General features: G+C 37.2%; 3 protein-coding genes across 3 annotated transcripts; 2 read left to right on the top strand and 1 right to left on the bottom strand.

Annotated features, from left to right (window-relative positions):
* Positions 1-1,656: 1,656 nt before the first annotated feature.
* LOC141844240 (lysine-specific demethylase JMJ705-like) lies at positions 1,657-14,305 on the top strand. Its single transcript, XM_074732272.1, has 7 exons — positions 1,657-2,639; positions 3,825-3,903; positions 3,987-4,054; positions 5,654-5,804; positions 8,285-8,994; positions 10,620-11,405; positions 12,691-14,305. Exons 1-7 carry the CDS (start codon positions 1,742-1,744, stop codon positions 13,917-13,919), a joined length of 3,921 nt encoding a protein of 1,306 aa, XP_074588373.1. The 5' UTR covers positions 1,657-1,741; the 3' UTR covers positions 13,920-14,305.
* A 3,602-nt stretch (positions 14,306-17,907) lies between these two features.
* Positions 17,908-19,257, bottom strand: LOC141843945 (phospholipase A1 EG1, chloroplastic/mitochondrial-like). Its single transcript, XM_074731956.1, has one exon. The coding sequence runs from the start codon at positions 19,255-19,257 to the stop codon at positions 17,959-17,961; it is 1,299 nt and encodes a 432-aa protein (XP_074588057.1). The 3' UTR covers positions 17,908-17,958.
* Positions 19,258-24,730: 5,473 nt separating this feature from the next.
* On the top strand, positions 24,731-25,901 carry LOC141844329 (zinc finger AN1 domain-containing stress-associated protein 15-like). Its single transcript, XM_074732365.1, has 2 exons — positions 24,731-24,899; positions 25,058-25,901. Exon 2 carries the CDS (start codon positions 25,092-25,094, stop codon positions 25,485-25,487), a length of 396 nt encoding a protein of 131 aa, XP_074588466.1. The 5' UTR covers positions 24,731-24,899; positions 25,058-25,091; the 3' UTR covers positions 25,488-25,901.
* The last annotated feature ends 318 nt before the right edge of the window (positions 25,902-26,219 follow it).

Below are 26,219 nucleotides of genomic sequence, written 5' to 3'. Positions count from 1 at the left end.
TTGATCTTTGCGTGTGCATAAGTTGTGTTACAAATTTACTCGGTAGATAAATTAGGAGAAAGATTATCTACCTCTAAAATTAGTTGAGCGTAACTCATACATTTGAATTGTATAAAAAATAAATAAATGAGATCTATGCTCCCATGGGTGTGATGTAGTGGTAAATCACTCAAGAATAAATAAGAGTATCAAGATTCAAATATCAATAATGATGAATATTTTAGAGCATAATATGATAAATAAGTGCGTGTAAATTGTGATATGAATTTATCTAATAGATGAATAAGAAGAAAAGTCATCTACCTTCTAGAGAAGTTGGATAAAAATATAATAGGGAAGCTTAATTCATGGCAAAATTAAAAGAGTGTTTTTTATTATAATTTTCATCAAAAGGCGTCTCGATTTTAAAAATATTAAAATAATATCTATCTCATTTGTTATTTTAAAAATATTTTTATTCTAATATTATTATAGCGACTTTGTTTAAAACAACTATAAATATCTACTAGTTTTATTCAAAATTATTTAGCCAAAACTACTAAAATAATATTGGTCAAATTGCTCTATATTAATAATAATATAATAGTTTGAACAAAATTATTTAAACAAATGTAATTAAATTAAAAAAGAATATTTTAATATAATAATATTCAATAATAATTATTTTAATAATGTTAAAATAATTTTATTTTACTTTATAATAATTTGGTGAAAACTATTATAATATTATATATTTTTCAAAAACTAAAATGCCCTTTTGATAATAAAAATAAACAAAGCCCTTTTAATTTTTACCTCTTATTCTAATAGTTTATTATGTGAGAGTAAGATAAAGGATGAGAATGGGAACCCCAGTATTTGTATATTAAACATAGATTGAAAAAAAGCTATTAAACTAAAGAATCTTGCTATGCAATAATATAATATCTTAATTACAAACTAACTCACATTTCACACACTAAGTAAATTTAAAAAGTGAAGTGACTTCTAATGTGGTACTTCAATATCACTAGTTATTCAAATATTATATACATACGTTGTATGAGTTTTCCACTAAAATTTTATAAAAAATTTTTATTGGACATCATCATAATAGGAACTCAATCTTTAGATATTTGAGAAACTACGAAGATGTTTTTCCACTGCACCATTACTCCGAACAAAGATTGAGTTTTTCAATCAATAAAGATGTAATCAAATCAATGTTAACTTCCTTTTGCCAATAAAATTAGTTAAATGTGTAAATTTAATTAGTTTTATTAACAAAACTACTAAGTGAAGCTTGAAAGGAAGATTGAATAGGAGAAGATGCTCAATGAATGTTAGGCCAAGCAAAATTTTAATGGTAAAATGAAATAATTTATTAGACTAATGGGGGGGGGGGCGAAAGAGGAATATAATAAACTACAGGTAGCGAAAGAGGAAATTCATATATGCGGTGGGCGTTCTGAAAAGTGCGTAAATTTAAAGGTGGCAAAACTAAATTCCCTCTAAATTTTGCTGGTAAAAGCGAAAACCTTTCAGGGGCATATATGTAATTCCGTTACTCTCCCTCTTCTACTTGACGCCTCTCTCTCCTCTCTGTCTCTCTCTCTCTCTCTCTCTCTCTCTCTCGCTTCCCCTGCTCTGGCTCCTCTCCCTCTTCACATCGCTGAGAAGAGCAGGCCATCCGGGCAGAGTGGAAGCTCTCTCTTCTACATGGACATGAGGCCATGAGGGTGATCCTGCTCCGCCACCGCTGATGGCCGACGGAGCTTCGCCCTCCTCCCCTGGCTCGGCGGCCCCCGAGCTGCCTCCCCTCGAGGTGCCGCCCTGGCTCCGGTCGCTGCCATCGGCGCCGGAGTTCCATCCGAAGCCTCATGAGTTCCACGACCCCATCGCCTACATCCTCAAGATCGAGAAGGAGGCCGCCCCCTTCGGCATCTGCAAGATCGTGCCCCCCTTTCCCTCGCCCCCCAAGAAGACCGCCCTCGCCAATCTGAACCGCTCATTCGCCGCCCGATGTCCCCCCTCCAAGAAGCAGCCCCCGACCTTCACTACTCGCCAGCAGCAGATCGGCTTCTGCCCCCGCCGCCCCCGCCCCGTCCAGAAGCACGTATGGCAGAGCGGCGCGTACTGCACGCTCCAGCAGTTCGAGGCAAAGGCTCGGAAGTTCGAGCGCTCGTATCTACGCCGGACTGTGAGCCGGAAGGCCGCTTCTGCCGCAGCGCTCTCCCCGCTTGAGATCGAGACCCTCTTCTGGCGGGCCTCTGCGGACAAGCCCTTCACCGTTGAGTACGCCAACGACATGCCTGGGTCCGGGTTCGTACCGCTCCCTGCCTCGGGCAGGAGCTCCTGGCCTGATCGTGTCCCGGCTAACGTCGGTGAGTCTGCTTGGAACATGCGGGGCGTGTCCCGGGCCAAGAGCTCTCTGCTCCGGCTGATGAAGGAGGAGATTCCAGGGGTGACTTCCCCCATGGTGTACGTTGCCATGCTCTTCAGCTGGTTCGCGTGGCACGTTGAGGACCATGAGCTGCATAGCTTAAATTACCTCCACACGGGCTCAGGGAAAACATGGTACGGAGTGCCGAGGGATGCCAGACTCGCATTTGAGGAGGTGGTCCGGATGCATGGCTACGGCGGGGAGTTGAACCCTCTCAGTGAGTCTAGCTATCTAAATATGCTCGTTTATGCTGCATTCCTATTTTCTCTTTAGTTCTTTGTGTAGCTCTCAGCATATCATGGTCGCATGATCCTTTTCTTCACCACCTACACTTTAAGGACTTTGCTGCCTAGGTAACGGAACAGATTGGAATAGAGAACTAACAGATATTAACGGACTCAACTACGTTGTACCCTCATGAACAGGGCAAAAAAGAAAAAAAAAATCTAGAAATCTACATGTGAAATAATAGATTCTAAAAATTTAGAGATCATGCCTGACAGTGACAGCCTCTAAAGCAACCAACTGACAAGTAGAAATGTTAAATGCTTTCTAGGTAGTTAGATTTTGGTTACTATAACCCATGTGAAGGCTATAACCCAAGTAGAAATGTTGCATTACATGGTCTATGTGATACCTAGCACATGCTTGTAGAAGCTTAGCCACTGAGGGGCCGCTTGGATGAATTAATCTGCATGTGTCCTTTGATTAGTTGATCATAGTATAATCAGATGCATCGTCTTCAATGGATTTTTTTTTTTTTGAATTGATGTGTTATCCTCTTGAATCTTGATTTGCTGCTTTTGAAATGACAATTCTGTACTAATGTGCTGAATGTTGTAATCATGTCCTTCCATCTTGTGCAATCACTGATATGGGCATGACATGGCCCTATACCATCTAATCTTGTGGCTTGTTGCCATTATACATGATCATAACATTCTAGAACAGTCAAATGCTTACAATGATGTGCTGCATGCTTGGAACAAGGTTATCTTTTTAATGATTTACAGGGATGGTACATCCATGCTAGCACATTTTAGATGATTCCGCTTAATCAATTGCTATAAGTGTTTTTTTTTTCTTTTCCTTCCTAATTTCTGACTAATTACATACTCCAGGAATCTTCTTGTAGTAATGATAAATTCTCCTTTGCTTTACATTTTATATTTTATTTTATGTTCTTGACATTTGATGCATGAAATTTCTTTTGTAATATTTTAGTTTCTTATAAGCATGCTGCTGTCACACCTAGTTTTTTCAATTAAATATTAACTAAGAAGGTTGCCTTTAATGGCATTATATGTTTTTACACAATGATTTTTTTAACTACTTAAAAAGGTCATTAGAGTATCTAAATGACTTGGTAGACCATTAGTTAAAATGAATAAAACCTTGACAGTGACTTTTGCCATCCTGGGTGAGAAGACCACTGTTATGTCTCCTGAAGTATTTGTTCAGATGGGAATCCCATGCTGCAGGTGATATTTGCACAGATTGATTTTGGAATCCCCACTATCCTTCCTTTTTTGTTCATTATAACTAGTTTATTTTCTTTGAGCAGGTTGGTCCAAAATGCTGGAGAGTTTGTTGTCACATTTCCTGGAGCTTATCATATGGGATTCAGTCATGGTAAGCGATGCCCTCCTAACATACTTTTACAGCAGACCTTCAGTATTTCTCAATAAAGTCCTTCTATTGATGGATGGAAGCAAAGATGGTATTTGGATGAACTGTGATTCATATATACCTAGGTACTTTTTGACAGTCTTACGGGGGCAGTTCCATTGAATGAGTCACCCACTAATTGGAGTCTGAGGAGGGGGTCAGTCTTTGCAGCCTTAAGCAGTATCATATTGCTCAAAACCTCACCCTATTTTATCGATAATCTGTAAATGGATTGAATATATATTAGCCAATGCAGAAAAGTGTATATAACTTAATAGATTGAGTTCAGTTGATATATTGCTGAAGCAGCATAGTCATAATGTGTATAAGCAGACTTATTTTGATGTATATAGAACTAGAAGTTAAAACACTGTTGATAAGAGATATTATTAGTCTTTTGTTTGAGGATAGCAGTAGTACTATATTTCCCTTTTTAAATATGAAAACATATTCCTAAACAATTTCACCCTGCAGTTAATTAATTACTATGGAGAATTTACTATTGACTTAGATGGCCAAATATTGCTATAGGGGTGGTTCAAGACTTCGTTATTGGATATGTATCCATATGGAGTGACAACTTGAGAACTATTTCTAATTGTATTTTTTTACCTTGGTTTTCTGTCTTTGCTATTCTTTTACAAAGATTTTCCCCATGTAGTGGTATCTAAGACTTTTTGTGACCTAATGTTGTGTAAATCACTATCTAATTCCTTATTTAGCCAAAATGTTTGCCTTTTCTTGTCTTAATCAAGAGTTCTAATGGTCGAAACTGAAAACAAATGACTTAAAAATGAAACTTATGACTTCTAGGTTGGTTGAAGATATAATTGGTTTTGCTTTTAAGCCGAGATGTTAATCATGTAAACTCCACATCTCAAACTTCTTAACCACCTAATTACTGTTTCCTCATCTATACTTTTGCTACATCTAATTCTAAATGACTGTTTAATAGGTGATTAATAGTAGAATATTTTTTGAATATAGTAGTAGTAGGAAAAAAAAGAAGGATGACTGGTATGACAACAGAACTGTGAAGATGCTATTTACAATACCAAGATAAGAAACAAAAGTGTTATCCTTTGTTCAAATTTCACTGGGAAATAATTGGAAATTTAATTTGAAAATGGGGATCAGGAAATAAAGAGTAAAAAAGAATCAGGCATGGTATGAGAGCACATTTATTCCCAGAAATGTATATGATTCCTTCTGATATTTTTTTCTTCTACTCGTTGGCAGGGCCAGGAGATAAAGGATGCTTATAACATGCTATGGCATACATTTCATGTGATAAATTTAAATTGAATTATTTTGGACTAGAAACAACCAAAACTTAGTAGCCTTCTTATCCATCACCTTGTTATTTCCAAATCATTTTAGCCTTGATATGTTCACTGATGCTTGTATCATTCCCAAGACAAGGTTCTGTAACATGAATTTTCTCATATTTACACCAATGTCTTGGATCATGCTAACCAACAGTTTTTCAACAATAAACATACCACGTTGGTGCATTTTGGGAAGTGTTGCATAATTACAACTAGTTTGTTAATGTCTTCACAGGATTCAACTGCGGGGAGGCAGCAAACATTGCTACTCCTGAATGGTTGAAATTTGCCAAAGAAGCTGCAGTTCGAAGGGCTTCAATGAATTATCCACCTATGGTTTCTCATTTTCAGTTGCTATATGCACTTGCGTTATCATTACGTACTAGGTTAGCTTTAGCAGATTGATGCATTGCAAGTTGTTTTATTCAAATTTGTCTTTTAACTATGGTATCATCATTCTGTGATGGCTTCTGTTTTTGTTTATCTTAAGTTTCTTTTGTTAGTGTTATACTGTAATCTTTTTGTTATATATTTCATTGGCACTTGCATTATCATTACATACTAGGTTAGCTTTAGCAGATTGATGCATTGCAAGTTGTTTTATTCAAATTTGTCTTTTAACTATGGTATCATCATTCTGTGATGGCTTCTGTTTTTGTTTATCTTAAGTTTCTTTTGTTAGTGTTATACTGTAATCTTTTTGTTATATATTTTCTTTGGCACTAGTAGTTGGTCGTAAAGTATGAGGAATGTGGGATGGAAAGGAAACCAAACCAAATTGGCTCTAGTTGCAGTGGGTCTAATGTCAGTAGGATAGTATAACTAAGTAATCTTTTTCTTTAGTATGATTCCTCTGAAATTTGTTTGTGTTTCAATTTTGCACTGTCCATGGATTTGATCTACTAAATTAGGTCCCTATTTAATGGCAGTATGCTATATGTGATTATTAAGGTATCCTATTTTTTTGATTCACTCTTTTCTATAATGTACTTCTCCTGTTCAATATATTGAACTACCACTGTCTATGTAATTATCTGCCTAACTAGTTTCTAGAAGGATGCAAGTATCCTATCTAGGTTGGTTTTGCATTGCCACTAACTTGAACAATGATTTCCACACTACAATGGTTTCCTTTTGCACACTCTTTGTTTCAAAGGAGACAGTTTGATAGAGAAGTAAGGTGCTTTGCAATTAGGGTTTGAAAAACTTTTCCACACTGCCCTGGATTGAATTTGTCAGTCCAAGAGATGTTCATTAGGAGGACCACTTTGTTTCTTGTGGTTCTCTACGAACTGTGAGCACTTACTGGCATATGCCATACAACACACCTAATATGATTCATATACCACTCCTTAGATGTGGTATACTACTCGAAACAAGTCATCAAATTTTGTCATTTATTTGTTTTTTATTTTGCATTGTTGGTACAATATGATATGGTATCATTCTAATCCAATAAAATGTTGAGATTGGTCTTGATCAAACTGTTAAACATTGTTTTTCAACTTTTGAAAAATAATACAAATGCTTTATTACTTTATAAAGTTGCATCATATTTGTATTTTGAGGAGAAAGCATCTGTGGGAGCACTGAAGTGATGTGATGTGGTATCCTAATTTAAATCAGGATGGGTGTAGATGAAAGAAATTTATATGGCAATCTTCAAAGCTCAAAAATATAATGAAAGCAATATCAGTGAAAATTAAGACCCCATTTACTTGGGAAGAAGGAAATAGAAAAGATAGACAGAAAGAATGTTTGGATTTTTTCCCCTGTTGTTTACTAGGGAAGAAACAAAATTGGAGAATGAAATTTTAACATCAAGGCTGCTTTACTTGGGAAGAAAGCAAAGGAGATAGAAACCTGAAAATGATTAAAATGGCCATTTTACCCATGGTGTTTATCCTGTCTTGATTGCACACAAAAATTTGTTTTTATGTTGTACACTTATTTTTCTCTGATTCGCTAGTTTAACTGGTGCAAACAATAATTTATACTATGAGATAGAGCCAACTATAATTGTCAGAGTTGTCTATTATCATTGGGGTCGAAGATGCTGTGAATTACAGATCTGGGTTACTTTTGTAGTTGTGTTGGAGTACTCACCTTTAGCGAGCCCTGGCTCTATTCTCATGCAACACTCCTGACTCCTACTGCAAAGGTCATGGAGCTCCAATGCAAGTAGGAACTCCGTTCCATCTTTGGTCTCACTTTTCCGAACCAAGGGTTGCTGGCTTTGGCCACAAATGTAACAGTGCATTCTAATAATAATAAAAATAGTAGACATTTGAATACAACTTCATTGGTACTGGGAGTTGAGACTCCAATCATGTCAGTATGATGTATATTAGCAATGGATATTCTTCAAGGTGTGTCTGTCTTCTTTGACATATAGGGCATATGGAGCCCAATTGCATAATGTGGATGTCAACGCTCACCATATAAGTTTTAAAGTATAACCATATGCATGTATCAATAAGTTTGAAAATTTGGTCTATATCAGCTGATTTTTTTCGCAGTTGCAAGAAATGTTTCTGCATTTTAAAATACAACTCATTAGCTAAATTTGATGCTGTTTCTGCATTTTCTTCACAATGGAATATTATGCTACAAGTTTTGCTTTGGTCATGCAACCCTGTACTTGCTAATTTGTGTTTGAGTTCAATAGGTGTCATGACTCATGAATGTGATATGAGTTCACTATTGTTGTTGTGATGAATGTTAGAAACTTTTCTTTTTCCTTAAGATCTGAGATCAAAGAAGAACAATCTTTTTACAAATGGTTATTTGTCTCATCATCCTTGATGTTTTAATGCTGTCATATCAGAAAATATTAAAATGAATGGATGCTGCTTTCCTTTTCCAGGATGCCCATAGGCTTTGGAAGTGAGCCACGGAGTTCCAGACTCAAGCATAAAATGAAAGGAGAAGGGGAAGAGATGATAAAAAAAGCATTTGTTCAAAATGTGATTCAGAATAATCATTTACTTAGCATTCTTCTTGATACGGGAACATCCTGTGTGGTTCTTCCTCAGAGTGTACCTGAAAGTCCTTTATGCTCATATTCATTGATGAGAACCCAAGTAAAAGTAAAGCCAAGATTGCCACTTGGCTTATGTAGTCAGCAAGGAGCTCTAGAAGCATTAGAACTTTCTCCTTCGAATGCTGTTGGTTTAAGCGGGAAAACAACTGTCAGAGATTTCAATGGCTTGTTTCCTACCGATGGAAATTCTGTACAAATACAGAGCAGCAAAATAAACTCATCAGGAACATGGAGCAAATTCCCTAGTTCTGATCCCCAACATTTGCCATCTGATTCACAAAAAGTGGAAGGTGGAAAAGAAGGAACAAGGCAAGGTGAAGGAATGCTAGATCAAGGATTATTGTCATGTGTCACCTGTGGAATCTTGAGCTTTGCATGTGTAGCTATCATTCAACCCACTGAGAGAGCTGCCAATTATCTCATGTCTGTAGATTGTGGTTTCCTTCATAATCCCCTTGTTGGTTCAGGAAAAGATAGTGGCATAGACAGAGAAAGAAGTTGGAAGAGAAGCAGAAACAAATCCATTGACATTGGTAAGATATAACCTCAAGATTGCACTAGGATTATACTTTCACTGCAAATAATTCAAAATCAGAAATATCACCTGTTTTTTTTCAAAGATTAATGTATTCCGAATACCAATATGTTACCGATCCCGTGTGTTGAAGACCTATCTATAATTACATTAGGGCCTTTTTTGTAAATTTACAAATGGATAGGAATATAATATAGGTAGAGGGCTACCTTCGGAAACCTTAGTAATTTTCCCTGTGTGGGATTTGATCTATTTGTTTAGTTGCACCCTTGGGAAATTATACAATATCATAACCAGAAAAAAAATACAAACCATCTATCCCAACCATTCAGAGTCTGCTATGTGATAAGTCATCTTTTGAAATTGTTCAACACCACTAGTTCTTTCAGAAATTGTCTGATAATTTTCAATGCGGGACAATGTTATATTACTTTCATTGCATATCTGAAATCACTTGCAGTTCTGTTGATCTTTATTTTTTCATGCTATGACTAAGATAATGCTTCCATCTTTGGTTCCATTATGCTGGATGCCAAAACTTATGTTGCTTCTGGCTGATTAATGTGTTTTTAGCGTTTAGATGATGGACAGAAAGCATCAGTATTTTGTATACAGTAACGTCGTCTATTCATCATTTTTCAATGTTCATGCAGTGAGACCATCATATAAGATTTTTGTTCAACTGACAACATTAGAAAATTAAATCTAATTACATGGTAAGCATAAATAAGGTAGGCATTGGGTCTATAACCTTCATTGTTAATTTCCAGATTCTCCAGTGTCAGAATTTGCTATCTTGTAATTTTTTTTGCAACTTTCCCTACATTAAGAGACTAAAGAAGTGAAGTTTTGCAGTTTGATAGAGCCCTGCTATTTGTGTGTCTACTACTAGGCTATTTTCACATTGATATATGCCAAAATTATGTAGGCCTAAGCTAAGTCCTTGCAGATTGGCTCAATATCCAGGGCTTGATGGCAACATATTGGTCCCAATATATTAGATTCTTCTTAGTCATAGACAAGACCAACAAAACCAGAGCTTTAGTTATTTATGAATAAGGTAAAAATCATGAACGTTTTGCCTTAGTTGTACTGTTGAAGGCACGGTCTATAAGTATCCACATCACAGTTAATCAGCATCTTTCTGCTTGTTTTTCTTGTCAAGAATTTGCATAATCTAATCATATCATAGCAGTTAGACACCTTTACATGTAACTATGTCAATCATGTGTGAAATACAATTTCCAACTTGCACTCTTGCAAAATTAATTTCAGCCTGTATTTTTGGTGTAGTAAAGTTTGTAAAATTTTCAATGAACTTCTGATGGAGAGGTTTCATAAATTGACTCTCAGTTGGCATGCTTGTGCACGGTCACTCAGGAAATTTGTTATAATTTTCTTTCTCTAAACTATAATTTTCTTTGTGCCTAGAATTAATAATAATGTTATTTCGATTCTATCCATTGCCTTCATTTCTCATGCTGAAAATTTGAAGCAAATTTCTTAGAGCTAATTATACTATTTTTATTTCTTAATTTCATGTTTTTTGGTATAGAGGTATACCCGTATAGAGCAACCGTCAAATTTTGAAATGTGTTTCTATTGATTTTAATGCATATGCAGTTCAAGTTTCAGACCAGGCTGAAGTAATGTCTGATGTTGGATGTCCTGGAGACACTTCTGCGCTCGATCTTTTAGCTTCTGTTTATGCAGACCTTTCAGATAATGATGATGAAAGTGTTTCACATGAAAACTCCACTCTCTTTGATAAAAATGCTGCAACAAAATCCTTATCATTAGCTAATCAAGGCTCAAGAGGTGTAGTCAATGAAGATTTGGACTTGCCTGGTGCAGACTACAATGAGATGTTTGCTCAAAGTTCTCAATCTGTTGATAGTTCTGATAATTTAGATGGACATGATATTGCTGTTGAAAAACGCCACCTGAAATTAGAATTATGTAGTTCAAATCAGAAAGAAAACAGGAATTTTGCAGGAGCATGCACTTTAGAAAAAAATGAGACAATAGTAGATACTTCTAGATCCTGCAACAGAAATGTAACAGAATCTACAGATGTTCATAGCAGGGAACTTCGTGAGTGTCAGAGTAGTCAAACTGCTGAACTTTGTTCCAGTAGCTTGAAGAAGGAAAAGCCAACTGCTACAGTGGGAAATCTTTCTGCGAACTGTGATATCTCTAACAATTTGGCTATGCCTGAAAAAATTGCAGCAATATGTCCAGAAGATAGGAAAGTAGATACAAAAATAATGAACTCAACCACTTCACTTATTCATGGGGCAGAAAGAGATTCTTCCCGGATGCATGTATTCTGTCTGGAGCATGCTAAAGAGGTTGAAGAACAACTCAGGCATATGGGTGGGGGGCATATGATGCTTCTATGCCATCCAGGTGATTTGTCAAGTTAATTAAATGTCTTATGTAAACATGTTTTAGTTCTTTATGGCGCTTCTACATCACTATTCCTGCTTGTTTTGTTTCTTCTTTTTACCTAATTTTTGCTATTTTGTTAAAATTGCTAAGATTGCAAATAAATGCTAAGGTTCAGTTTAAAATGATTGTAGCCTGTTCATGATTTGTTTCCCTGGACCAAACTTCTGGATGTCATATGCTAGCTTGGCATGGTTTGACCTAATTATCTGATTATTCTCAGAAATCTATGCCAGAACTTGATTAAGGTTCAAGGTTAAAGTTGAATGCAACTTAGCTGATGAGGTATGCATAAGGAAAATATGGTCTGTCATTTGAATGGGGCAATAAATCTTACACGTCCACCTAGACTGTTGAGGAAGAAATGGCTGACTTCCACAGGAAGCTAGTAATACAGGACTGTGAGTTGGTGCAGGGTATAGATGGTAACCTAACAAACTGCTCACCTGTCAGACCTGCATGTAGAACTTGGCTCGAACTTCTATTTCAATTCAAAGATAAAATCTGGTAACCTAATTTATTAGTCCAGCTAATTGGCATGACGAACCTTTTGTCTTTCCAATCTAGCAGCTATATGTGCACTTCCCAAGTAGATCAACTAGACTTGCACTTATATTCTTTGAACTCAAGCTGTTATAATTAGTCTGGAGCTGTTGTTCCATTAAACCTGATTCCATGTTACCTTTGCCAAAAGGTAATTCATCGGAATTGTTTTAAGCTCCATGACTGTAAGCTGTATTTATTATGGTATATGAAATTTGACTTCTGCTAAGCTGATGTTGTAATTTCCTGTTTTAATATTACAAACGAAATATTAAACTATATTTTACTGCCATTCTGGCATGTTCTATAATCAAACAAGAAACAATTACTTGCTGCAATTGTTTTACGTGGATAACCTGTAGAACAGAACGTACAGTTGTCATCTGAAGAAATGATATAATACATTATATATTCAAACATATATTTTTTTCATTAAAATATTAAATAGGTTCTGTGCCTTTGTCATTGCTTTTGACAATCATAAGCTCCATGCTGGGGTGCCATTTGCAATCAATGAATTTAAGCTTTTTTAGTCCAGCTTCAAAAACAATATACTTCAAGTTTTGAAGTAGTTTTGTTTGTCTGAAACATGGAATTGCCCTGAAATGAAGAATGCTCTTATTAAATATATGTTTTCTGATGCAATGCTGTAGTAGTTGTTCCAGTAGAGATCAACTGACTTCCCCATTAATTGCCTACGCAGATTATCCTAAGATTGAATCAGAAGCAAAACTATTGGAAAGAGAACTAAGAGTTGGGTACACTTGGAAGAATATCAATTTCAGGGATGCGGATAAAGAAGATTTAGACAGAATCAAGGCAACCTTGGAGGATGAGGAAGTCATACCCACAAATAGTGATTGGACAGTTAAATTAGACATCAATCTATATTATACTGCTAACCTAAGCAAATCCCCCATCTACAATAAGCAAATGCCCTATAATCCAGTGATATACAAGGCTTTTGGCTGCAATTCCACTGGTAACTCCCCAGTTAAGTCAAGGGCTTCTGCAAGGCGTGCAGGCAGGCAGAAGAAGATAGTTGTTGCTGGTAGATGGTGTGGTAAGGTTTGGATGACAAACCAGGTACACCCCTACTTGGCCCAAAAGAAGGAAACTGAGGAGCAAGGACAGATTGAATGGCAAAATTCATTTGAAAATGATCAGGATCTTTTAGATCAGATAGATGTAGATGATTCAAATGGAGTTCCCCTCAAAAGTAATTCAGCAGCTGATTGTCAGGCCGCAAAATCTTCCAAGAAGAGAAAGAAGCCATCTCAGAAGGAAAAGTATAAGAAACCCAGATGCACTGTGGCAAATGGAAATTCAAAAACTGATGACGAACCTGGAACTTCTGGATCCTCACTTAAGAAAACTCTGAGAAGTGGCCAGCTTGGACAAGATGCCAGCATAAGTAAGCGGAAGTCTAATTTAAAAGATGAAGCAGGAGGTCCTAGCTCACGTCTTAGGAAACGACCCTCCAAGCCTGATGAACTCAAATTGTCTACTAAGATGTCTAAGAGGAAAGGTAAAACAAATCAAGCTGCATATCTTTCCAAGGAAGAGCATACATGTGATATTGAGGGATGCAACATGAGCTTCAGTTCAAAGCAAGATTTAACATTACACAAGAGGGACATCTGCCCTGTCAAAGGGTGTGGTAAAAAATTCTTCTCACACAAGTATCTCGTACTCCACCGCAAGGTACACATGAATGACCGGCCACTTGTTTGCCCATGGAAGGGGTGCCAGATGACATTCAAGTGGCCATGGGCCCGGACTGAACATATAAGGGTACACACTGGTGATCGTCCTTATGTCTGTCGGGAACCAGGTTGTGGTCAAACGTTCCGATTTGTATCTGATTTTAGCCGTCACAAGCGGAAAACAGGCCATTCAATAAAGAAAGGCCGGAAGGCTCAAGCTGTATAATTTGATGAGCCTCATTCACTGATGGATAACCTGGATACTTTAGATTAATGCTATTGATTTCAAGTGGCATTACTGGCTACTGGGTGATCAGGTAGAGTAGGAGCCTCACTGTTTTTTATTTTTATTTTTACCTTCTTGGTTAGGCTACACTAATGTTGCCATCATTATTCCAATCATATTTAACATTTATTTCTAAGCTATCTGTATCAATCAGTTGAAGACTGGTTTAGATGTGGGAAGCGGTTTGATGGCTGGCAGCCATCAGAAGGGCAGGCTTAACATAACTCTAATGTAGCAACTTGTTTCACTTTGTTAATTGCCTTTGTTGCAATAACTGACATTCTTATTTTCAATGCATTGTATAAGAGATTTACTCATTTTGAAAAGTGGAGGATATTTTAGCAGCATTTCCTCGAGTTGCTTTACCATTTTTGTTTGTGTTTCTTTTCAGGAAGACAAATGTTAGAGAGAGACAAAATGAGACATGAATCGTCATCATTTATGTTTGTCTTTTAGGTCAATTTCTCTCCCCCTTCATATTTTATTTGTTTGCTAGAAAATAATTCATTTGTGAAAAATATGTATGATTTTTTTTATATAAAAGAAAGTACATTATTTGTTGTTGTCCGGATGAATTGTTGGAAAATATTTTTCTATGTTTAAGGTATACATAGGAGAATAATTTCCCCTCTCTTGGTCGAGCTGATCGGTGGGATTTGACACTAATCAAATTGCTTGAGTTTGTTGTGTGTACAAACCAGTCAAACTAAGTTAGTTAGATCTGCTTGGGCTAGACAATACCGTTGGATCTTCTATGGTTGATCAATTTGTGTTGGCTCATCAAGTCCACAGTCGTGTTGGCAAGTCGAATTTGATGATATGGACTAGCTGGGAACATAGTACTTGAACAAGTCAGTGTTGATTCCATAGCTCTAAAGCAACTGCAGTTTAGTGCCTAACCGTTCAGTAAAAAATTCCACAATAATCCAAGATGATAGTTTCTGCCTGTTGTGATTCAGTATCGAAATTCTACAAATACAGTCTTCAATAATTTTTTTTTAATTATACAAAATTTATCATTGCATTGCAGTGTGTCTGTATGATATATATTATGTATATTTATATGTTGTGATTGGGCTGTTGGAATGCAGCAAAGTGGCACTTGTCAGATTGGCCTCCATGAGTTGATGGAGAAGACCTGCCTGCCAATCATTTCACACTGCCGACCAACGTTCATTTCCACTCTCGTTGGAGGACCAGAGAGGTGTGCTGTCATTGAGAGATAAGGCCCATCAATCATTTGACATTGACATACTCCACTAAAAAACTCTCAGTCCTCTGGATTTAAAGGTATAATCACACTTAATATAATTTCAAGACTCTAAATTTGAGTATAATCATATCCTTCAATTTTAATTCTACATCATATTTAATCTGTTGTAATTTTTTTAATAAATTTTTTGACAAACATTTTGTTTTAAAATCTTATGAAATAGTAAGTGAATCCATTCATTTACCTTTTGTTAGTTTTATCCTAAATAAAGATGATTGATAATTATGAATGGTGGAATTATGGAAAGGTAGCTTTCTTCATCTTGTATTGTATGAGCATATTTTGTCATATATTATTATTTTTAAAATATAAATGTTTGAATTTTATTCAATTAATTCTGAAAATAGATAATCTTTCCTCTTAATTTGTCTATCGATAAATCTGAAATATAATTTATGAATCATCCCGATTATGATTCAAACTCTAATTCTTTTATTTGTCCCTTGAATATTTTACCACTGATATATCAGTTACATGAAAATATCATAATTCCTAATTGTAAACACTATTCATGCATCTCTTTTTTTGAAAGAAATTAGGCAAGTAGCACTCAGCCCACCTATAAAATGTGAGCTCCACTTGCGTTATCGGGCCTTATTGGTAAGTTTTCTATCATTACATTGCAGATGAAATGTGATAGTAAGCTAAGGAGGAGAGAATCTAAGTTGAATTGATGTATAATGTGAAAATTAGTTGTATAAAAATTAAGACAATATTTTTTACTATACGGTTATTAATTTCTTTTTAAATTTTAATAAATAAATACACTCTAGCTAGGAGATCATTGAATTCTACTCATATTTTTAAAGTGACTAAAGGATTCAAAAAAGACCATCTAACACAAACTACTATATAGCTTAAATATCTACTACAAAAAGATTTTGACTAAAACTGTTAGAAATACATAAACATTTCGATCAGAGTCCTAGCTAGAGTGTACTTGAGAAAAAAAAAACTATATGAGTTGTACCTGAGAAAAACCCTCTAGGATAAAATCTACATGTTAAAAAATAATTAACACGTAAACCTACACATGCAGTCCAATCCAAGACCAACTCACCCAAGTTGATTATTTCTCTAGCCGACACACTCTACTAACAAACTACGTATATACTGCAACAATCCATGCATCCATACAATTGGTCACTTCACAATAAGCCAACCTAGCTATAAAAGTATCTACAAACCTATAAATTAAGAATTCTTTATCTACAAACCTTTAAAAGAAGTTTCAAAGCTACACTCCAGTTGACTTCTTGATCAGAGGAACAGCCTGAACTTACAGTACTTTGGCATGTAGCACAACAACAGTAGTAGTAAACTAATTAACTAATCTTGTACCAGCTTATGACCTCTCCTCTCAGATATTAATTGCTGAATATTCAATGGACCAACTAATTAATCAGCTAGGACCTCTCCTGTCCTCTCAGAGGCTTAATATTCAATTAATGACAAATTAATTAAGATGTGATAAGACATCAGCTTAAGTTTGTTAATTAACTCGTGGATGCATGCAGCAATGCAATGGATGACTGCAGACTGCTTCTCCGTTTACCGCCATGAAAGGGCCGGGCTGCTACTGCTAGCTCTCAGTTAATTAATTGGCCAATAGAAACAGCAGTTGACATTTTTCTTTCCACTGCCATTGAAGAGGATCACTGTGCTTTACTGTTCGATCGGTGGCTCACAGTCGACATGTGTGTCTCACGCATCAGATTTAATTCTGAAATATAGGCCGTTAAATTTTGTTATCATTCATGTCTGTATCATCTATCGAATGAATAAATTCAGAGTACGTATAATTTATACACATTTAAAAAATCATTTACACATTTTAAAAATCGACCTCTGAATCCTCCTGCACCACAGTCTTGAGATAGGTCCATATCTTTCATAATTAATGGCACGACGATTTTGTAGGTTTGTCTAGTGTTTTGATGGGACGTAGAATGAAACACAACTCTAAGCTCTACCATATTATACTTAAATTGTATGCATTATTAAAAGTAAATAATTCTTTGTAAACATATAAATATATATAAGAAAATAATAATGGTCATTCTAATTCAAAATATTAAAATTTTTGCTATTTATTTATTTATTAAAAAAAGATATTAATACCTTTCAAATAAGACAAATAAGTTGGGTGTTACATGGCCAAATTAAATAACGAATTCAATTTATAGTTGGCTAATTATGGTTGGACCAGTGGTACCATGGCTTAATTGCGGCACAACAGTTTAAACTTGGTTCATTATGGTTGACTAATTACGGTTGGTGGCTTAATTAATTTATACAGCTCGCCATTTAATTATTATAAAACTCAAAATTTGGAATATACATTTCTATTATATGAACACAAATGACCTCCCTAGGGATAGGGTGGCCCAGGATTTATTAATATTTTTCAACTAATTATTATCTTTATAGCATTTTCCCCTTGAAAAAGAAAAAAAGATAGCACACATCATAATTTGTGCTGTGTTGTATTAATTATATAATAATTATGTTTTCTCATATATATATATATATATATATCAGTAATTAACACAAAGAAAAGGTTTGGACAAGAGTCATTAAAGAATATAAATTCTGTACTATAATTTATTACTCACAATTGTATATAATTTTCACAGCTTAATTTTTTTTCATGTATTTCAACTGCGGAAAAAAGCAGTTTTTAATTATTAAATCTGATAGTTAATTTCAGATGAGTCCCAGTGATTGGACGAAAATGCCCACTTGGCTTAGCAGCGCTGCGTCCGGTCGCCACGGCAACTCCTCCACCTTCTTCCTCAGCAACACCGCCGCCTTCCCCGCCCAACTGATGCCGCCGGCGGCGGCCGCCCCCTCCTTGAAAATGCCATGCTGGCGCTTCAACAGCGCCACGTACTTGGCCATGTCATGCACGCACGCCGGGTTCTTCACTTCGAAGAAGTCGAGCGCCAGCTCCACCCCGACGTGGGCATAGCACTCGGCGGCGCCGCCCCATCGCCGGAGGCTCTCGTTCAGGAACAGCCCGGGGAGCTTCGTCACCGGGTCCCTGACGTTGACCACCCTCAGCACTTTCACCCCCAGTTCCTCGCACCGCTCCTTGAACACCCAATTCCCGACCCTCGGCCCGCCGTAGGAGTACACCGTGATCGGAACCGCCGAATCCGATCGCCTGTTGAGCCCCAGCTCCGCCAGGTCGTAGCCGAGAAGCAGAGCCAGGGCGGAGCCCATGCTGTGCCCTGCCAATGTGAGGCTCATCTCCTCTGTTTCGTGCTGCTTTACCAGCCGCGACACTTCCTTCAGCAGCTGCTCGCGGCAGCTCCCGTGGCTGAACCGGCCGCGCTCGTTGGTGTAGAGGCTGAGGAAGCCGGATTCTACCTTGACCTCCGGCCGCGGGTCGTGCGGGTCGAGCCGGGCCGGCGTCAGCGAGCTCATCAAGTTCGCCGCCCACTCCGACTTGGTCACCGTTCCCCTGAACGCCACGAGCACGTCGCGGCGGCCCAGCCTGCGTGCGGCCTCGTCCGTCGCCACCGCCACGTACCCGATCCACCGCCCTCCCCCGCCGCCGCCGCCGCCCACGATCTCCGGCGGCGTTGCGTAGATGTACCGGGTTATCTCGTATCCGGCGGAGCCCAGCCCGGATTCGTGCAGCAGCCGCTCCTTGCCGTGCTTGCACTTGAGGAAGCGCGGCGAGGCCGGGTCGAGGTCGAACGCCTCGTAGCACGCCGTCACCAGCTCCCCGTACCGCACCACCTCGTCGCGCAGAACCGGGTTCAGCGGCTCGACCAGACCGGCCCAGTCGTCGGCCCCTTGGATTTTCCTCCACATGCTCGCCAACCCGCAGGCCGCCGCCGCCGACGGCGTCCGAACCCTCACCGCCTCCGCCGCCACCGACGACGGCGACCGAACCCTCACCGCCACCACCGGCATCTTGCTCCGCCACCTGTACCGCCGATTCCTCACATGCAAGCTCACAGCCCAAGCGGAAGAAGAAGAAGCGACGGCAGCCATGGCGACGAGAACAGATCGAAGAACAACGCTCCGCCAGATTACACACACATATATATACACACACATGAAGATCAACGGTCAAATCGGGTCGCGTTTCTCCGTTGTCCCATTTTTTAAAACTTGGTCTGTGGGGTTCTCTCGATCGATCGATCGATATATATCGCGGCTCGAATCCAGTTTGACAGTTTGACCACTCTGTTTCCATCTTCTCCACTTCTCTACGGCGCCAAGGTTTGTAACCGTATGAACGCCGAAATTCAGCAACTACTTTTTCTGATCTCTCTCTTCCACGTCGCCTCCCGCTGGTCAGATGGATCTTTTGGGAAATCTTTCCTAGATTTTGTCGATCCGATCCCGTTAAACCAAACCAAACCAAACTCAGAGACCCTGGAAAAACAGAGTGCACGCCTCCCCCGAATGCCTCGGTGGCAGCTCCTCGTTTCTTCATGACGGCGACGTCGGCCATCGGCTGTTCATTCTCCTCCTCGGCGTTGAATTTGTCGGCTGTACTGAAACGCCAGGCTGAGAATCGACCACGAATCTTATGGACCTTCATAAGATTTTTTTTTCTTTTTATAGAGGGGGCGCTTTTTATAGATCCGATCGGATCTTATTAGATCTGGGCCGTTGAGTATGGCCTTTGTCATAAATTAAATGATCATTAATAGGTTTTGACAAATGAAATGAAATCATCGTTAGCTTACGTCATTTTTGTTGTGACTGAGGAACACCTTGCCTATCCTTGTCCTTAAACAGAGTGGAAACGAAGTTCTTAATTTTTATATTCTTGGTTTTTCTCACACGCAAAGACCAAGTAAATATGACTCTCAAGTCACTAGAATTCATTTTAGCTAGTCGTTTTATTTTACTTGTTTGATTCATCTAGTTCAATTGAGTCGTGTCGTCCATTAGAGTTGCTTTATTAGTTTGATCTATCTAACTCATGTAGTTCGTCCATTCAATTTGCTTGGCATATTTAACCTTCTTAGCTAGTCCAAACGGCATGATTTCATTAGCTTAATTCTCCGAATTAGGTACAATTTGTATGTTGCCCCATTTAGTCCGCCAAATCTCTCAAACTTGCTTGAGTCGACAAATTTGCATTGTTAGCTCCGTTTGGCACATCGAAACCTTATGATTTATAAGATTCATCCAACTCGATTGATCCTCGTCGTGGAGTTCATTATACCTATTAGGCTCATTTGATTCATCCAATCCAATCCAATCCACTTGCTACTCCAATTGAATAGATTAAGTCTTCTTAAATTGATAATTGTCATTCTATTCATTTCTTTGAATTTATAATTTGCTTTAGAAAAATGACAGCTGTTTTCTCATGAAGAACAGAAACCTCAAAAACTTTTTTTTTTAAAAAAAACTTTTTTGCTAAATAAATCATGAGAAAGAAAAAACAGATTAGAAGAAGAAGACTGTCCAACAATCTGTTTTTCTCCATTGACCAAAAGAATGGTCAGCAAAAACCTTTAAATGAGTTCTATTTCTACATGGAAGTGGATTAATTTGCTTAAAAATGGTCAGCAAAAGCTTTCAGATATGCTTCCACAGCAGCCCTTGACCCATGCATGTATCTCTCCCCCCTTCTTCCTCTCTTCTTCTGATCACTCCTCCCTTAATCTGAATGTCATCTCTCAGAGTTACAATTGTACGTACTTGAAGTTAGTCAGATTCTTCCTTCCTTCCTTCCATCCTCCAATTGATTGATTTTCCAAAGTAAACTGATCTGATCCTCACTTTTTGACCAATTAACTTAAAGAGGCCCTCCATCTCCCTCCATGGGGCATGTTTCCTTTGACCAAACTCCTTTCCTTTCACTGCACTTTTTGCAGCAATCTCAGCTCATGATCTACCAGCTGCAACTCCTTGAAAAGTTTGACTTTTGGGGAATCAGAGGTTGGAGGACTCCTTTAGGGTGTCCAAGTCTTATAAGTATCTCACAACTTGTGTGCTGTACAAGAACATCTCATTCCTGATGAGTTTTACTGGAAAATTTCTGCATTCTTGAAGAAAGTATTGATATGATGAAGCTTCTTGGAACTGTACATGAAGAAGTTTTAATGGCATCAAAGGTGTCTGTGTTTGAACAAGATGAACAAGTGGGCTAAAATTAAGTGCAAAGTCGGCAAGCAAAAGAATATATGTTCCCAGTAGAGATCAAATTAAAGGAACAGAAAAGTAAGGAGGAAAAATATTTGATTCTTTTAAAGGAGACACCATGCACAATCAATTTTGTTTTGCCATTTGACTGAGCTTTATTTAATCTGATGAATATAATGGGGGTGAAAAGTTTGATTAGTTAATTCAGCTGCCCCCTCTTTTCTTAACATTTTCTGTTAACAACTTATTGATACTTCAAGACCTCAAGGTAGAATTGTTAATGGAGAAATTTAATTAGGCTTCTTTTTATATGATAATCCTCTCAATTATTTATGTTTATTATTCATCACTGTAAAATTAATCCTTGTAATATAATAACTTAAGTATAACAAGATATTGAATAATAAAGTAATTAACAAATCTGTTATTTATGCTAAATTAACAGTATAATGAATGTAATATTTACATTATAGCTAGAGTTTTAACTCTGCGCTCTAAAATCAATTATGTGACTATTTATATTAAATGAGAAGTATATATAGAAATGAAACATCTTTAATATAAAACTTTTGCTTGCATGAATAAATTACTATGCTATATAACTTTGGCTCCATGCTCTTAAGAAGGTGCGTGATTAATTATGTTGAATGAAGAAAATGATTGAGGTACTTATGCTATAATCTTTGACTTTAATTTGTGATATGTAAGATGAGTATTTATATTGAATTAATAAATATGATAAATCACTTATATTATATGGCATTGGCTCCGTGATCAAAAAGGATCCTTGGGTCTTGTCACATGTTTGTAGACTTCAACTATTTTACATAAAATTCTTTTTTCATCAAGTGAATTGCAAGTCGTTCACTTTTTTATTGGTAACGTATATCTTTGGAGAGATTATGGGTCGTTCCTCTTTTATATATCAATATGGTGTATTTTATATTGGATGGATTATAAGACTTCAACTATTTTACATAAAATTCTTTTTTCATCAAGTGAATTGCAAGTCGTTCACTCTTTTATTGGTAACGTATATCTTTAGGGAGATTATGGGTCGTTCCTCCTTTATATATCAATATGGTGTATTTTATATTGGATGGATTATAAGCTTGATGTTAGGGCAATAAGTTTAAGTTAGGATTTATTATTGTATTTGATTTGTGTATTCAAATTATGTAGGACTTGGAAAATACATATGGGATGACTTGGCACAACTAAGGTCAATTGATAACTCGATGGCTCAAAAGTCTACGAGATTAGAGAAGGATGACATATGATGTATCACAAACGAGAAACATCATAGAATGATTGAGAAGTGGATTATATATGTAGGCAAGCATGAATGATGACACAAGGAGGAGCTAAGGGCTTAGTTGCATCGGATGAAAATATGACTTGATAGGAGATGGCTTCAAGGCACAAGTATAACTCTCGATAAGGGCAAGGTAGATCTCAACATAAGTGACTTGGCCTTAGATTGATTGTAGTTAGAATACTTGTCGACTGAAGATGGATTCCAGTCGATTAATGCCTGAATCATGGACTCCAATCAAAATAAAAAATTTTCTATTTAGGGTTTTGGTTGGTTCCAGTCAATCAATAGACATCATCAATCGACTGATGCAACTCCAAACTCTAAATGATGAATTCTAAGGTATGGACCAAACTTGTGCCTATGTCTAATCGACTAATGGTAGATAGATATCAATCGATTGGTGGGAATTGAGTTGATTACACATTCAATTTTGACTAGATGGCCAACAAATAGAATGTTTCTATTTGCAGTCTAGTCGATTAGTGAGTAGATTGATCTATGATCAATTGACTGATGACAAGATCTAGTAGACTGGTGTTACAGAAGACGATGCATGTGGAAGGAGTTGTTAATAAAGTAGCAATGATGGAATATTTTAACTACTGTAGTGTTTTGAGACAACTGATAATAGTGCTAGTGGATTGTTGAGGATCGAGGGAACAACGATTCTCAATATAAAGGAACCTAGAAGCAACTGATAAAAGGAGGATTTGATGAAGGCTTCGAAACCAACCTTCCTAGTGATATTACAAACTAAAATTCTAAGCTCCATTGTAATGTTCTCTTTGCTTTATAGTGAGCTACATTGTAATTCCCAAAGAGTATTATAAGAGATTTTTCCACCTTTGAAATTTTATCAGAAAGGAGAAAAGTAGTGATTGATTCGGGAGTGATCCACTTGAAGGATCAATAGGTCGTAGACTCGAAGTGGGGGACTGCCAAACCACGTTACATCTGTATGTCTTTGATATGTACTCCTTTTTCATTTCCATTGCATTTAATTGTTTTAATCTTATTAAGTGAGTAGCAAGAATCTTCTGAGTTGTGAATTTATCGATAAACACTCGTTATTCATCCTTTCTATTTCGACTATTAGAGATCCAACAAGTGGTGTTAGAGCTTCATTCGCTTTTGGAAGCCTAATAGCCAATGAAGTAAATCACCATAGAAAAGTTTCAAGTCTAAGACTAGAGGAATTTTTTGATTATGGAAGAGGAAGATGTTCAGTTGATTAAAGGTTTGAGTAATTGATTGAAAAGAATTTCTAATTGATTGGTGATATAATATGACTATGTTTATTTCAGTAAAAGATGGAATCTGTTACCCCAGCGGTCTTACATGATTGGTCCCAAAATCATCTGTGAGAAGGTAAATCAAAAAGATGCAGTTGGCTATGATGGAGGAGGGCATTACCTCTTGCTCACTTTAGCAATTTTGCTCCGTCGTAACCAACTCAATTATGCTCCGAGGGCAATATAACTACGTTTACATCATATGCTTCTTTAATATCGCGCTAACAATGCTCAAAGATTTTCAAGGGCTTGGACAATATCGAAAACTTTAATAGAAACTCTTAGTATTTTTCTTCTACTTAGCTTGCATTTCATTCTTATTTGAGAGGGGAGATTAAACATTTGTTATGTTACCATTTTTATACTTAGCTTGCATTTCATTCTTATTTGAGAGGGGAGATTAAATTAATTAAAATATTTTTAAGTAAATAAGAATACATTTAAATTTCTCATACTCATAGAATTTTTTTTACATAATTTTACTTGAACTCAAAATATATACATGATTTTATTTTTTATATCAAACTGATTTAATGGACACTCACAATTACTAGATAAATTAAAACTTTTAAAATTAAAAGTTAAAATAAATTTACAATCTTAAGAATACAAATATTACAAATATGATACTATTGATCAAATTGGGTGTCTCATGGGAAAAATGAAACTCAAAGGTGCTATTTGAAAAATCTGCCCAGATTTTTTAGGACATTTTCCCAGTAAAGCGTCCTTGAGATTTTCTTAAGAATGGCTGCGAGATCGATCGGCGACGAACTTGTTTTTTGATCGATCTAGGTCTCCTCTCCGATCTCCTCCCGTCAGATTCCTCTTTCAGACTCTTCGCGATCTTTCTCTATTTGGGTGTTCATCGCACAAAGCTGCAGTCTCTCGATTCTTCTGCATAATTTGTGTTCCAGGTAGGTTTTTTTTTTTTGATTTTCTGAAAAAAATATCGTAGATTTATTCGATTTCATCTCGTCGATATCGTTTCCCTTGTAAAAATGGTTCCTTTTTGTGATTTTTTTTTCCGTTGGATCTTTGTTCGTGATTGATCTTCAGTTTCTTCTTCTTGTAGATTTTGTTTGGATTTGCTTTCGGAGTTGTAGTAGATGGCAGGGGAAAGGTGTGATGTTAACAAGGACGAAGCGAAGATTCTCAAACCCTCGTCCTCTTCCCCTCCGTTGACATCGCAGTCTTCTGTTTTGGCCGCTCAAGAATTTCCAGCTCCGGAGAGGCCTGAGAGGCTCCAGGCCGCTACCACTCGGATCTCCTGCCCGCTGAAGCCCGAGGAAGAGTCCCGGTCGTCCCCGCCCATCAGGCGCTGCCTGATCTGCAGGAAAAGGGTAGGTTTGACCTGCTTCCGCTGTCGCTGCGGCGATCTCTTCTGCAGTCTCCACCGACACTCCGATGCTCACGACTGCTCTTTCGATTACAAGGCGGCTGGAAGAGAGCAGATCGCCAAGAACAACCCTCTCATAAGAGCTGCAAAGATCATTAAAATATGAGGTTATGCTGCTTCTGTTCTTCCCTCACCTTCTCTCGCAATTAACTGGCTACTTCAGCTTGCAGTCTGATCGAATCGCATTCTGTCTCAATCTTCCAGAGATTCAACCCAGATTTACATGTATCACCAAGTTGTTAGCATGTGTTCTCTACTACTGATATCTGATGAATGATCAGCCAGAAATTTTGCACGATTCAAATCAAATTTCTGTGTAGAATTTCTTTCTTGAAAGCTTCCATTGTGATGTGCCTAGTTCTTCAAATTCCTTGATTCTTATGAGAAGTTGGATAATCTGGAAGCACTTTGATATCAGTAACAGAAAACCTGGAGGTTTTGAATTATCTGATGCAACGAATTTGTACAATTTGCTTAATTTGCTTGTTTCTTTGTTAGAATGATTTGGAAGCTTGATGTATCTGTTGGGAAAATTTTATGAAAATTGCTTGATTATTAGTTACAAAACTTGGAAGCTTAATGATATATCTGTTTGATAAGATCTACAAGAATTGCTTGATTCTTATTTAGAGTTGTTTCTCAGTCTGATTGGCCATTTCCTTGAAGTGCAGAGAACTCTCAGAGGTTCTTCTGGCTAAGTATTGCCTGTTAACTTGTTTTGTTTGTTTTGAGTGATCCTAAAGCATCGAACCGACTTGAAAATTCAGTGTTTTAGGAATGTGAAATTCTTTCTTTAATGTACAAAATGAATTGAGTGTCAAATGAATTATTGTACTAG

Source organism: Curcuma longa, chromosome 13 (genome assembly GCF_044706935.1).
Source record: "Curcuma longa cultivar G26 ecotype Majalengka, Jawa Barat chromosome 13, ITB_CL_G26_1.1, whole genome shotgun sequence".
Taxonomy (NCBI): domain Eukaryota; kingdom Viridiplantae; phylum Streptophyta; class Magnoliopsida; order Zingiberales; family Zingiberaceae; genus Curcuma; species Curcuma longa.
Note: the sequence above shows the minus strand (reverse complement) of the source record. Positions and strands in the feature narration are given on the sequence as shown.

Bases quoted from the DNA above. Each gene is read 5' to 3' on its own strand.
- LOC141844240 (XM_074732272.1), top strand. From the start codon at position 1,742: ATGGCCGACGGAGCTTCGCCCTCCTCCCCTGGCTCGGCGGCCCCCGAG. The intron at 3,904-3,986 runs GTGATATTTGCA...TTCTTTGAGCAG, and splicing joins ATGGGAATCCCATGCTGCAG to GTTGGTCCAAAATGCTGGAG. The intron at 4,055-5,653 runs GTAAGCGATGCC...ATGTCTTCACAG, and splicing joins TCATATGGGATTCAGTCATG to GATTCAACTGCGGGGAGGCA.
- LOC141844329 (XM_074732365.1), top strand. From the start codon at position 25,092: ATGGCAGGGGAAAGGTGTGATGTTAACAAGGACGAAGCGAAGATTCTC.
- LOC141843945 (XM_074731956.1), bottom strand. From the start codon at position 19,257: ATGGCTGCCGTCGCTTCTTCTTCTTCCGCTTGGGCTGTGAGCTTGCAT.